The sequence below is a fragment of the Helianthus annuus genome, chromosome 3 (genome assembly GCF_002127325.2).
Source record: "Helianthus annuus cultivar XRQ/B chromosome 3, HanXRQr2.0-SUNRISE, whole genome shotgun sequence".
Lineage (NCBI taxonomy): Eukaryota > Viridiplantae > Streptophyta > Magnoliopsida > Asterales > Asteraceae > Helianthus > Helianthus annuus.
In genome coordinates this window covers 148,504,893-148,519,942 of record NC_035435.2, presented here as the reverse complement: position 1 = coordinate 148,519,942, position 15,050 = coordinate 148,504,893, and the positions used below count along the sequence as shown (strand labels likewise).

General features: G+C 37.6%; 1 protein-coding gene across 1 annotated transcript; it reads left to right on the top strand.

Annotated features, from left to right (window-relative positions):
* Nucleotides 1-9,566: 9,566 nt before the first annotated feature.
* On the top strand, nucleotides 9,567-11,776 carry LOC110930003 (L-type lectin-domain containing receptor kinase IX.1). The gene has a single exon (XM_022173212.2). The coding sequence runs from the start codon at nucleotides 9,615-9,617 to the stop codon at nucleotides 11,673-11,675; it is 2,061 nt and encodes a 686-aa protein (XP_022028904.1). The 5' UTR covers nucleotides 9,567-9,614; the 3' UTR covers nucleotides 11,676-11,776.
* Nucleotides 11,777-15,050: the final 3,274 nt, after the last annotated feature.

The following is a 15,050-nucleotide window of genomic DNA, read 5'->3' as shown; positions in this document are numbered from 1 at the left end:
GAGTACACGGACATGGTAAATATAAAGAAAATTAATTGTTATATATTATTTATGTGTTAAAATAAGCATAATTCATGTCAACTGAGTATAATTTCAAATGAAACATGTTTAAAGTTCAAATATTCTGAATACAAGTCCGACTAGTCTGAGTACAAGGCCGAGTAGTCCGAGTACAAGGCCGAGTATGCCGATTTTGACCGAGTTTGACCGATTAAAAGTCAACAAACCACGTTGACCGCCTAGACCGACTAGGCCGACTACGTTCGACTAGGCGCCGACTAGGCACCGAGTACTCCCGAGTAATCCCGAGTAATCCCGAGGCCGACTAATTGAGACCGCCTAGGAGGAAGTCGCCTCGGAGGGGGTCCGAGGACCGAGTACTCGCCGAGTACTCGGCCGAGTAATCCGACTTTTACAACACTGACAGCTGGTATATGTGACTTAGTCACTCTCTTTGGGTCAGTGAATGCGTCGGGTAATTGATTTGCTAATCCTTGTAAATGAATTATCCTTTGAACTTCTTGTTCACATTGTTTAGTTCGAGGATCAAGATGAGATAATGATAATTCATTCCAAATAATACTATTATCCAGCTGCTTTTTGTCTCCCCCTAATGTTGGGAATGTTGATTCAACAAAATGACAATCACTAAATCGAGCTGTAAATAAATCACCAGTTGTAGGTTCTAAATACTTAATGATCGATGGTGATTCATACCCAACATATATTCCTAACCTCCTTTGAGGCCCCATCTGCATGCGTTGTGGTGGAGCGATTGGAACATATACAGCACAACCAAAAATCCTTAGATGGGAAATATTTGGTTCCTGACCAAGAACCAACTTTAATGGGGATGAAGTATGATAACTCGTTGGCCTGATGCGAATTAGTGTTGTTGCATGTAAAATTGCATGTCCCCAAGCAGAGGCTGGTAGTTTTGATTTCATAATCATTGGTCTTGCAACCATTTTAAGTTGCTTGACAAGCGATTCAACAAGCCCATTTTGTGTATGTACATGAGGTACAGGATGCTCTACATTTATCCCAATAGACATGCAATAATCATTAAATGTTTGGGATGTAAATTCACCAACATTGTCTAATCGAATATTCTTGATGGGGTAATCGGGAAAATGTGCCCTTAGCCTTATTAATTGAGTGCAAATGCCATATTACGACTTGATAGTAGGCACACGTGTGACCATCTAGTTGATGCATCAATTAAAACCATAAAGTATCTAAATGGTCCACTAGAAGGATGTATAGGTCCACAAATATCCCCATGTATTCTTTCCAAAAAAACCAGGGATTCAGTCCCCACCTTCATTGGTGATGGGCGAGTAATCAACTTCCCTTGTGAACATGCAACACATGTAATATCCTTAGACTGAAGAATCTTCTGATTCGTCAAAGAATGCCCAACTAAATTTTCTATAATTTTTCGCATCATTGTTGATCCGGGATGGTCTAACCGGTCATGCCATATGATAAAATTTTCTTGGTCGATAAACTTCTTGTTTATGACTGCATTTGATTCAATTGCATTAATTTTAGTATAATACAAACCAGAGGCAAGTGCGGGCAACTTTTCTAACACATGCTTTTTACCCGAACTTATATTTGTGATATGAAGGTACTCATCATGTCCCTCAGATGTAGTCTCAAGATGATATCCGTTTAAACAAACATCTTTAAAACTTATTAGATTTCTTTGAGACATTGGGGAAAATAACGCATTGGTTATTTTAAATGGTGTTCCACCTGGCAACACTACATAAGCTTCTCCAAAGCCTTTAATTAATTTTGATTTACCAGATATAGTACCAACATTTGCCTTTTTCATGGTTAAAGTAGAGAAATAATTCTTTTTCTTAAGAATTGTATGTGTTGATGCGCTGTCTATTAGACATATATCTTCTCCATTAATACGGATCTTAGTTAAACACTCCATGTGCTTCAAAACAAAACAAAATCATATAAATAAAATGTCTAACATGCTTCAAACATAACAAATCCGAAAATGTTTCATACGCATAAAAACAAAACAAAATACTCAAACAAAATGTCTTAAAGATATGAAGGAAATAACATCACTTAAAAACTAATAATTCATATGTAAGGAAAATTGCAAGCATCCAACTGGGTTGTATCAGCCACGATATCACCAGAATCCAAGTTAGTTGGCTCAATAAGGAAATCATCATAATCCAGATTAGTTTTATCATTATGGTCTTTATGACCATCAACATTTGCAACCTCATATGTAAAATTTGTCTCTATTCCTTTTGCTTTGTCTTTGATGGATTGTTGATAAAGTTCCACCAAGTGTTTGGCCGTACGACAAGTCTTCGACCAATGATTGTTACTTCCACATCGGTAACATGCATTCGATGAAGATCCCACCTTCTTTTTATTTTTTTCATCATTGGATTTATTTTCATTATTATGCCACTTTTGGTGGGTCCCTTTGTTTTTAAACTGGACACTATGATAATTTCCTCGGCCACGTCCACGACCATGACCACGACCACGGCCATGACCACGACCACAACCACGATGATAACCTCGACCACGTCCGTAACTTTCACTTTGGCCATTATATGTTGCCACATTAGCTTCAGGGATTGGGGTTGCTCCAACCGGACGAGTCTCGTGATTTTTCATTAAGAGCTCATTGTTTTGCTTGGTTGCTCCAACCGGACGAGTCTCGTGATTTTTCATTAAGAGCTCATTGTTTTGCTCGGCCACAAGCAAACATGATATTAATTCACTATATTTGGTGAAACCCCTTTCACGATATTGTTGTTGTAGTATCACATTTGAGGGGTGAAAGGTTAAGAATGTTTTTTTCCAACATTTCCTTATCAGTAATATTTTCACCACATAGAATCAATTGTGATGTGATTCTAAACATTGCCGAGTTGTACTCGCTTATAGACTTAAAGTCTTGCAATATTAAATTGATCCACTCGTAACGAGCTCTCGGTAATATTACTGTTTTCTGGTGGTCATACCTTTCTTTCAGATTGGTCCATAGGACAAGTGGATCCTTGATAGTGAGATACTCACTTTTCAAAGCCTCATGAATATGATGGCGTAAAAAGATCATGGCTTTTGCCTTATCTTGGGTAGTTGATTTATTTCCTTCTTTAATTGTTTCACCCAAATTATTGGCATTCAAATGTATTTCAGCATCCAATACCCATGACAAATAGTTTTTCCCAGTAATGTCTAGGGCCATGAACTCAAGCTTTGCAAAATTTGTCATGATGAACTATATTATAACAAAACATATGAATTAATATATAAAACTTAATTTAGAAAAAAAAAAACATATTGAAACAAGATTGATTACAACTATTGTGGTAGTTAGAAAATAGCACTATGACTACGAGAAGCATACTGTAGAAGGAAGTCCACAATTGTTTTTGTGATATAGATGATATAGACCATTGGAAGTATCAATTAATTAAGTTTACGTTAACTTTAGTACTTCCAATTAATATTAAATTTCTAATTCTAAACCATTAGTTTTCGTATATATGGATCATAAATATACATATAGGCTTATCAGATTGAAGGAGGTTAATGATATATAGATAGATAGATATGTGCTGACGCATGCACAGAGAAAAAAAAACAATTTTCAACTAAATATATAATAATAGCCGCAGTCACGTTCTAATGCGTAATTCATTATTTTATTGAATAATAAATATGAAGCTTGTTTTAACCAAATATTATGAGTTACGATATGAGTTTTCTTTTAGAGATTTAATAGAAAAACAAAACAAATCTCTAACATAAACCAAAATTATATGACTTATAATATGCTTTACGTTTGTGAAGGTAAATAACAATGAAAGGTTAATTAGACGATAGCGACTTACCTTATGATGGTGCGATCCAACTCCAAAAGCAATTCGTGCTGATAACGTGTTATAAACAAGCCTAATAGCAATAAGATGAGAAGAGATAATTGGGAGAGAAAGAGATGTTTATTATTGATGGTGTATCTTTTACATTAGAATACATTGAGTATTTATAAGGGGAAAAAGCTTGGAGAACAAGTTGAACTATATTAGGAATTGATAATCATAATATCATTAATTATTTATAACAATAGTATAATTATCCTGAAAAAATTGATTTAGGAGGTTGAAAACATCCGAATAACAACACTATTGGCGTCTTTCAATCCACTTGATCCGTTTCTTTTGGAAGTGAGTATTTTAGTTTGACCCGCTGGAGTTGAAACATAACCCAAATTGACCCTGTTTTATGTGAATGGGTTCAAATCGCTACCTCTATGTTGTACAAATTCAACTTGATATATTTACATTATTTGGCAAATTGATGCTGCTTCCATAACGTGTTTCTCTTGGTAGTTTATTTACTAATATTACCACTTCTAAATATTTTTTGAGGTCCACTATAAAACTGCCATTTGCTAAATGAAATTTTTGATTACTTTTGCTATCGTTATCTCGTTACTAGTATGTAAATGAAGAATCTAGCCTCTCAAACTAATCTACAATCAACTTTGAGTTGGTTATGTCTCTTTAAGTATTTTTTTCATGGTTCCAATTTTTTATGCTACAACTATTTTTGTCTTTCAAGACAGTGTTCTAAGGTTCTAATGCTATGAACTGTTTATTTCTTAAATTTCATCAAGATTTTGCTATCTTTCGTTGCATTTATTAGAACAAAAGGCTTTCCACAACCAAATTGTATTGTTTTATTATCATAATACATCAAATTGAAACTTAACTTGGATTCAGAAACAAAGGATTCATGGTTGTGGATGGGGGATACTTTGGGCGAGTTCAAGGTGAAGACGATGCGCCTGGAAATCGAAAGCAACAGTTTCTAAAAGGAGAGGTATGTTCATAACTAGGTAATCTGGATATCTTTGAAAATTATTTTTTTCGCTTGGAGGGCAGCTGTCGATAGATTACCTATTTGAAGCGTCAAACTACAGCTATGTTACATTAGCGAATTTTAAATTGAACAACAGTTTGGAATTAAGAAGTAAAAAATGTGGACATAGATTCATAGAAGAGGAAAGTGTTTGACCTTGGTCAACACTTGCACAAAAGGAGTCCATAGATTGGACTATTTTTGGATATGATTGTTGCAAAGAAACCCGATTTATGATCAAAATGAACGTAGTTGAGTTGTTTAAAGCATTAAAAGAGGCGAGTCATTGTGTTGGAATGTTAGGTCAGAACACGAGTCACACGAACACTAGAACAAACGCAGCAAGCTCACACACACAGATAAACCGTGTATTGTTATTGATATTATTTGTGATACAAAGAAGACCTATAAATAGGAGCATTGCCTAGCTATTACAAGGAAAGTAAATCATGTACAATCAATGAAATAAATCAATGGTAAATAATATATGATCATGTAAATCTCTGCCTTTAATTCTGTCTAATATTCCCCCGCAAGTTAAGGGCGGGGAGCGACCTGCAACTTGGATCGTAGAAAGATGAATCTTTGTGGGAGATTGGCTTGGGCTAGGAGGGTGAGACCTGTTTCAACAACGTGGCGATTTCGACGCTCAACGGTTCCGTTTTGGGCACTGGTATATGGACAAGAGCGTCGATGAATGATGCCAAGGGAGGTAAAAAAGGGTGATAAGTTTCGGAATTCTCCTCCCCAATCAGTTTGAACACTTTTAAGTTTGGTATTAAATTGTCTTTCGACCATGGTTAAGAAGTTTTTAAAAGTGGTATAGACATCAGATTTTTTTGTCAAGGGAAAGTACCACATAAAACGTGAATGATGATCAACGCATAATAGAAAAAATTGATAACCATCATTGGACAATGTGGGCGAGGGCCCCCAAACATCACAATATACCAAATCCAAAACATTATGGCTGCGAAAATTAGAAAGAGGTAAACAAAGTTTAGAAGATTTTCCTAATTGGCATGCAGTACATAAAGAAGAACAACGTTTGGTAGTAACAGGCAAAGAAAAACTGGAAATAACAGTATCAAAAACACGTTGATGAGGATGACCGAGGCGTTGATGCCAAACAGTAGAGGGAGCTTTGATGGATGTGAATGCAAGCTTTGGAATGGACTTGAACCTGGGGAGGCGAAGAGTATAAAGACCGTTCTCACTTGGACCCGTTAGGAGGGTAGTGTGTGTAGACTCGTCCTTCACAACAAAAAAGGAAGAGTGAAATTCAAAGAAGACGTTATTTTCAAGACAAAATTGTTGGACAGATAAAAGGTTTTGTTTTAGGTTTGGTACATGTAGAATATTAGATAGATTAAAGGTTTTGTTGGGTGAGTAGAATTTTGATGAGCCAATATGGAAAATAGGAAGAGGATTACCGTCGCCAACATGGAGTGAGTCATTACCGTGATAACATTCGGGGTGGTCAAGGCTTGACAAGTCAGGAGTTGCGGTCTGGTTGCAGCCGGTGTCAGGTTTCCACATATCATATTGTGATCCAACATCTGAAAAATTAGCAAAGTTCGCCTGAGTAGGCTGCCTAGATGAGGAAGAAGCTGGCTGATTAGGACATTGGGATGGAATATGACCTATCCCACACCTGTTGCAGTGACCGTACACCATTTGTTGTGTGGATGCCCATGAAAACTTGTTAGAAGGGCCAGTATCACGGCTGTCACGGTTCCTGTTGGAAGCACCACGTGAGTTACCTCGAAAATTACCACGACGTTGGCCCCGGTTGCTGTTGGAGCCAGAAAAGGAGCGAGTAGTATAATTGGCTTGTGGTTGCGGGGTAGAGGATGAAAGAGGGTTGAGTTGATACCCCAGTTGATTGGCTAGAAGTTGAAGGTTAGAAAGTTGAGATTGGACAACATTGAGGTTGGGTTGATTGATTTCGGTTGAGGCTGCAAAAGCCTGTGGTGGGGCAGCAGTGTTTGATGGGCTGCGATGAACACTAAGCATGTAGTCGTGATCGTGAAGAAGACCATGAAGTTCGTTAAAAGCTACAGGTGGTTGCCGAGGCAAAAGATTAGATTTGAGGCCGTGGTATTCCTCCCTGAGGCCCGATATAACGAGCATAACAAGGTCTTTGTCCTTCATAGGTTCACCAATGTTTGCAAGAGCAGAGGCGTATTCCTGTGCTCGAGTGAGGTATTCGGTTGGTTTTTCATCTCCCTTCATCATTATTCTAAGAAGTTGGGTTTTTAAAGTGTACTCACGTGAAGAGGTGTTTGGAGCATAAGCACGTTCCAGAGAGAGCCAGACTTCTCTGGAGGTTTGACCTTGAACATGCTGGAAGGCGGCTTCAGAAATGGTGGAGGTGAGGATCATGCGGATGTGGGCATCATTCGTTATCCAGTGGGGATAACTAGGGTTGTCAGATGTGGTGGAGCCTGATGTAACAGTTTTGGCTGGGCAGGGTATGGTTCCATCTATGTAACCGTATAGGTTGTTGCAGATGAAGAAGGGTTCGATCATGGCTTTCCAATGACCATAGTTTGTGGGTGTTAGGCTGAATGCGAATTTATGGGAGTTCAAGGTTGTTTTCTCTGTTGCAGTTAGGGCGGTGATGGCTGCCATGGGTGGAGTAAGGGCTGAAGAGAAGGCCGAAGGTTGGTCGGCTGCCGAATGTTGGTCGGCTGTTTAGATTAGGGTTTACTTGGCTCTGATACCAAGATAAACCGTGTATTGTTATTGATATTATTTGTGATACAAAGAAGACCTATAAATAGGAGCATTGCCTAGCTATTACAAGGAAAGTAAATCATGTACAATCAATGAAATAAATCAATGGTAAATAATATATGATCATGTAAATCTCTGCCTTTAATTCTGTCTAATACACACACACTCTAAATCACAAGAACAAGAACATGAGATTTATAGTGGTTCGATCAAGCTTGATCTACATCCCTCTCCACAACGTGTGCCGGTGGCGTAACGAAACAACCCAATACCGACCAAATTTCCGCCATGTTGGTATATTTTTGGTCATATCATGATTTTTTAAGTTTTTTTCTCTATTGGTTTATATAACAAGTGTCGGTACCGTAGTTAAACGAACTGATACCCACTCAGCGCGCAACGCGCGGATTTAATAGCACTAGTTAATTTGATTAAAAAAACTTATTTGATATTCATACATCAATTTGATAAAAATAAATTTATACATATCCTATAAATAAAATTATAACTCTTTTACGTCAAATGGATTTTATAAAACTATTGGCTTTATAAATAAAACATAGTTGTTGTTTTATCTAAAAGAGAATAAATGAATAAATTTTGTAGGGTTAGGATCAAATACAAAGTCTCATAAAAATAAGAAGTCCTAAGCAGGCCCGGTTATTGGGCTGGGCAGCCCGGGCAAAAGCCGAGGCCCAAAGTTAAAAAGGGCCCGGAATTTAAAATTTTGTTTACTATTAATATATATAACGGGGCCCTGCTTCTATTAATACATAAGTGAGTCTTCCAGCTGGTTAGTAGTTCAGTTTATTTATCCAAGGTTCTGTGTTCGATCCTGTTGAGCTTTGACTATTTGTATTTGTTTTCTAGTTTCATAAAATTTTGTTTGTGATGCATCTTTTTAGATTCTGTTTTATACACATTAAAATTAAAATTAAGTTGCTCCTGAATTGATACTAGAGTTTTATGATCATATGTTGCTTGCTGCTTATTTGTAAAATTGGTAAATCATGTTGGTATCAATATTGTTAGTATTGATCTTGAATGTTTGATTTTTCTTTTAGCTATTGGATGTTGATAGGTGATGTAGCTACTGTAAACGGTTTTATCAAAAAACGTTAGGAAAGTCGCACGATTCGCTTAAGTAAGTTCAATCATTTTGCCGAACTACTTTTGTTTTGTTTATTTTTTTTAGAAATAATAACCTTATTGTAGTTTTTTGATATATAACTGATGATTTTATATTATAAGTAGTGGGCCCATTTTTGTCTCGCCCGAGGCCCCAAATATTTTTATCATTTTCGGAGACGGCCCTGGTCCTAAGAAGGGTATCAAACGGACTCTGATCAAACTCTAGCATGTGAGATTTTAGGTTTTAGATGTTTAGCTTGTAGATTTTAATTTTTTTGTTTACATCATTATGTCCTTTTATTTATCATTGTGTCTTTTCTATATTTTTGCGTCATTGTGGTTTTTTTTTGTGACTCATTGTGTCTTTTTTCTTAGACATTGTATTATATTTTTCGGCATTGTGTTATATTTTGCTAGAAATTGTGTTATATTTTGCGATCCATTGTATCTTTGTACAATTCTTATTTTTAGGAGCCTTTGTAAAATAATTTTACTCGAATTTTGTATACAAATATTATAAAAAGAGATAGAAAATAAAAAAAAGAAAAAAAAAGAAAAAAAAAAAAAAAGAAAGAGAAAGAAAAAACAGAAAGCTCACATCAGCATGAAACGGGTTGAGTTTTGTTATGAAGTGCTGTTCATTTTTCAAACAAGTTGACTTATTATATGGTAGTTAATACAAGTCTTTGCATGACTTTTTATATGGTAGTTAATCCAAAGGGGCAAAAAGGTCTACTTACAATAAATGTTGTCCTCATAACCAGATTTTCCAAGATGAGTGTTGTCCTCATAGCGATAGATTTTCCAAGAAGCTCCCAACTTCAATGTCCATCTTGGCGTGCTTCTTTCTTGCTTTAATCCCTTATTCAACTTCAATTACTTTCAATTTCATAAATATTACTTCAAAAAATTCCCATGAAATAATATTATCAGGTGATGCAGCTTATACCACTGATGATGGAATCCAGTTGACCGGTGGAAGTTATAATGATCGATATGGTTCAGTCTGGTTAGCAGGTCGAGCAACGTACACCAAACTTCTTCATCTTTGGGACGGGAGCTCTACTGATCTGGCCAGCTTCTCTACGAGCTTCACATTTGTGATGGATTCATACCTAAACGAGAAGCACGGTGATGGTCTCACATTCTTCCTTGCTGAGGAAAATTTTGTGATGAATGCAGGAGGATACTTGGGGCTTCCTTACGATTCTACAACCAACACCACTAGATATCGATTTGTTGCTGTGGAGTTTGATACTTTTGGTGGAAACGATTGGGATCCAAAAGATCCGGATACTAATAATATGTCGATAAATGACCATGTGGGCATCGATATTGGCTCTATTACTTCCGTTGTGTCTCGAAAGTGGTTTAGCAATATAACATATGGGAAAGAGTGTAGAGCTTTGATTAATTATAATGCTGATTTCAAAACTCTTAGTGTTTCCTTCATTAGTTTTAAAGATCATTTATCTGTATGGGAAACTGGGCTTGATTACGCCATTGATCTAAGGCACGTGTTGCCTGAATGGGTAATTTTTGGGTTTTCGGCTTCCACTGGAAATCGATTCGAGAAAAACAATGTAATATCTTGGAAGTTTAATAGTACTGAGTTTAAGGTTGACGATAAAAATAGGAAAGACCATATGTCGAGTAAGATGAGATTAATAGGTGGAGCATTGCTTCTATTTACTGGGTTGGCAATACTTGCATACTTTTTATGGATACGGAAGAAAAAGCATGGCGATGAAGCGGAGGAAATTGCACTGTTGGAGATTAACAATGAGATTGAAATGGGGGCCTCCATGCCAAGAAGTTTTTCTTACCATGAATTAGCTCGCTCAACTGCGGACTTTGCTGAGACAGAGAAGCTTGGAGAGGGAGGTTTTGGAGGAGTTTACAAAGGTTTTCTAAAAGATTTAAGCATGTGGGTCGCTGTCAAAAGGGTGTCGAAGACTTCCAAACAAGGCATCAAAGAGTATGCGTCAGAAGTAAGGATCATTAGCCGATTGAGGCACAGAAACTTGGTGCAACTCATCGGTTGGTGCCATGAGAAAGGAGAACTTCTGCTTGCTTATGAATTTATGGAAAACGGAAGCTTGGATTTACATCTTTTTAAAGGAAAGAGCATGTTGACATGGAACTCAAGGTACAAAATTGCCCATGGTTTGGCTTCTGCTTTGTTATATTTACATGAAGAATGGGAGCAATGTGTCTTGCACAGAGATATCAAATCAAGTAATGTGATGTTGGACTCAAATTTCAATGTGAAGCTTGGTGACTTCGGGCTGGCTAAGTTGGTTGACCATGAGAAAAGCACGCAAACAACGATGTTGGCAGGAACCTTCGGTTATATGGCTCCTGAATATCTATTCACTGGCAGATCAACCAAGGAATCAGATGTTTTTAGTTTCGGAGTTGTTGCATTGGAAATAGCCTGTGGGCGAAAAGCCACTGACTATATATCTCTAGAAAAACAAATACGGTTAGTAGAATGGGTTTGGGAGCTTTATGGGAATGACAGTACTTTAGAAGCAGTCGATCCGAGTCTAGGGTCAGAGTTTGATGAAGAAGAAGTCAGGCGTTTAATGAGCATTGGTTTATGGTGCGTGCACCCCGACTCAGAATTTCGTCCTTCGATGAGACAAGCCATTAAGGTACTAAACTCCGAAGCTTCCATGCCGTTACTACCCTCAAAGATGCCAATAGCTTATTTTTTGCCACCTCTAGCGTCCTTGCTTTCCGATTTCTCTTCCACTAGCCAATACCAATCCTTAAGTAGAACTCTAGAACCTCCTAGAACTGAATCATCAAAGCAAACAACGTCATCGTCGGCAAATTCTTCTTGTTCCCAATTCATATCAATGTCACATTCAATGCAATGAAATGTCTAGATAAGTGCTATTTGCGAGAATTCAAATCTCGATACTATTTCCAGGTTTGTATGAAGCCAACATTTTTTTTATGTTTATGTTTAATTTGTTCAGTTGTTTGTACTAAAAATTGAAACACAACTATGTATTCATTTACAACATAGTTGTGTAAAGCTTTGAATGGTCTAAAGAATGTTACATATTATCTAAGAGTAAATTACAAGTTTTATCCTTTATGTTTACACCAAATTGCAGACGCTGTCCTTTTTTCCAAAAGTTTACAGGCGGTGTCCTTAACCTTATAAAATCTTGCACGTTATATCCTTTAGGCCAAACCCAGTTAGAATTTTTTGTTAGATCTGCTCATGTGCCTTGCACATGAGGGCATTGTTGTCATTTCATCTCTTCAGAGACTATTATGTAAAAAACTTATGTTTAGGGACTAGTTTGTAATATCTCTCTCTATCTCTGACAACTACACAACTACTGAAAGTCCCTGCTCTCTTCTCTCTCTCTCTCTCTCTCTCTAACATAACCTATCACCACTCTCAAACAAAACCCCCAAATCACCACCCTCAAAACACCCCTCCCATACTTTTAATCCAACACTGCAATTTACTCTTGAAAAAATTACCGGAGGCGGTGGATGTGTGTCGTGATGAAGGACCTGTCGTCTCATTAATCGTCATCCCAACCTCCTGCTGATACTATACTCTTTCAATAAATCGATTAATCAAACCATGATAGTAAATACATAAAAGTCCCAAGAATATTGGAGCGATCAAGTATTAATAAGCACACACGATTACATGAACAGGATCCTTACCAATCGATTAGTCAACGAAGAAAACGCACCAGACAGAAGGAAGGAAGGAACCATAGGATTGGAGATTAATTGGAATGGGCTGAGATCGGAGATGACAGACCTTATCTGAGATCGGAGACGACGGAGTGTACGGCGGTGGCGTAGTTGTCGCAGATCTGAGATCGAAAATGTACAGTGGTGGTGGTCAGAATTCGTTTGATATACCCAACAATCTGTTACACTTACTTATCCTCCTTATTAGGGGTGTTCAGAATTCGTTTCGAATTCGAAAAATTAGAAATTCATTTAAATTCGATTCGATTATCAAGAATTCGTTTCGATTAAAAGAATTCGAATTCGATTCAATTCGAGTCAAGTAATTCGAATACGAATTTATAATTTCAAATTCAATTCGATTCGAAATTCGAATAAAAATTATACATTTTTTATTTATTATTTTTATATATAATGCATATATAACTTTTATTAAGCTATACTATAAATTATTAACTTTTTTCCAAGTATTAAAATTACACATTACCAAACCCACTACATGGCCCATAACTAAAACCTAAGTAACAAATCTATCAATAGATTTATAACCCTAAAAATATTAACTTTTAATTTCGAGTGGTTATTCCCGACTTCTCGTTTTGGTTTTAGACTTACGGTACTTTATTTGGAAATTTTTATTGTGATATCATGCTTTATGACTGCTTTAAAATTTATGTTTCATTTTGATAGGTTTTTTACGTGTTTTTAAAGAATCTGAATTGAATCGAATTCGATTCGAATTCGAATTTTTAATCGAATACGAATTGGGTTTTTTATTCGAATACGAATTCGAATCGAATTCGGTAAGTTTTAATCGAATTCGAATCGAATACGAATTCAAGGGAAAATAAAAATTATTCGAATAGTTCGAAAATTCGATATTCGATTCGATGAACACCCCTACTCCTTATTGTCATGAATCTGTTATCCAATTTTTCCTATAAATAACCCAACACCAACAAACACCAACACATTCGAATTCAAAACGAATGTGCCCAAACTGGGTTGTGAAACAAGAACCCCAGCAGCAGCAGCAGCAGCCTCAGCAGCAACAGCAAGCAGCCCGTGCCAGAACCTTTAACATCAACGCCCGACAAGCCCAGGCTGACAACAACGTGGTTAATGGTACGTTCCTTGTGAATGGTATTTATGCATCATGTGTGTTTGATACTGGAGCCGATAACTGCTTTGTGTCATTTGAATTCGAGAAGCTTCTTAGTCATAAGCGCTCTTATCTCCCCTCGTCATTCGAAGTCGAAGTTGATACTGGAAGAACCTTCGCAGTTAACTCTGTTCTTCGTGATTGTACCCTTGAGCTCAACAATCACCTCTTCCCAATTGATCTCATTCCGATGCAGCTCGTAAGTTTTGACGTCATAGTAGGCATGGACTTTCTTCGCGAAAACCATGCTGAAGTTGTGTGTTTTGAAAAGATGATTCGATTCTCGCTCGCAAATGGTGATCTCTTATGTGTATACGGTGAAACAGCTTCGAAAGGTCTCAAGCTCATGTCATGTATCCAAGCTAGCAAGTATCTCCGCAAGGAATACAGAGCTTTCTTGGCCAACATTGTAGTAGCGGAGAAGGAAAAGAAAAAGAAAGTTGAAGTCAAAGACGTCCCAGTGGTTCGTGAATTTCCTCAGGTGTTCCCTGATGATCTTCCTGGACTACCGCCAAGTCGTGATATCGACTTTCGTATCGACCTTATTCCTGGAGCTAACCCTGTTGCTAAAGCCCCTTATCGACTCGCACCATCCGAAATGAGGGAACTCTCAAACCAACTCCAGGAGTTACGTGAAAAAGGCTTTATTCGCCCGAGCACCTCTCCTTGGGGCGCACCAGTCCTTTTCGTCAAAAAGAAGGATGGGTCGTTCAGGATGTGCATCGACTATCGGGGATTGAATAAGCTGACCATCAAGAACCGTTATCCCCTACCTCGAATCGACGATTTGTTTGATCAGCTACAAGGTGCATCGTGTTTCTTGAAAATCGATCTACGTTCAGGTTATCATCAGTTACGCATACAGGAGGAAGATATACCCAAAACCGCCTTTCGCACTCGATACGGCCACTATGAGTTCGTTGTTATGCCTTTTGGTCTAACCAACGCACCCGCGGTTTTTATGGATCTGATGAATCGCGTGTGTAAACCTTATCTTGACCGTTTCGTCATCGTGTTCATCGACGATGTCTTGATTTATTCCAAATCGAAAGCCGAACACGCGCAACATCTACGTTTGGTTCTCGAGTTACTCCAGGGGAACCAACTCTACGCCAAGTTCTCCAAGTGCGAATTCTGGTTGGAGGAGGTTCAGTTTCTGGGTCACATCGTGAATAGTCAGGGTATTCATGTCAATCCCGCGAAGATTGAAGCAGTTAAAAGCTGGATTACGCCAAAGAACCCGTCAGAAGTCCGATCTTTTCTTGGATTAGCGGGCTATTATCGGCGATTTATCGAATGATTCTCTAAGATCGTTGTGCCGCTTACCGCTCTTACTCATAAAGACAGGTCTTTTGTTTGGGGAACT

Excerpts from the sequence above, each read along its gene's own strand:
- LOC110930003 (XM_022173212.2), top strand. The coding sequence starts at position 9,615 with ATGTCCATCTTGGCGTGCTTCTTTCTTGCTTTAATCCCTTATTCAACT.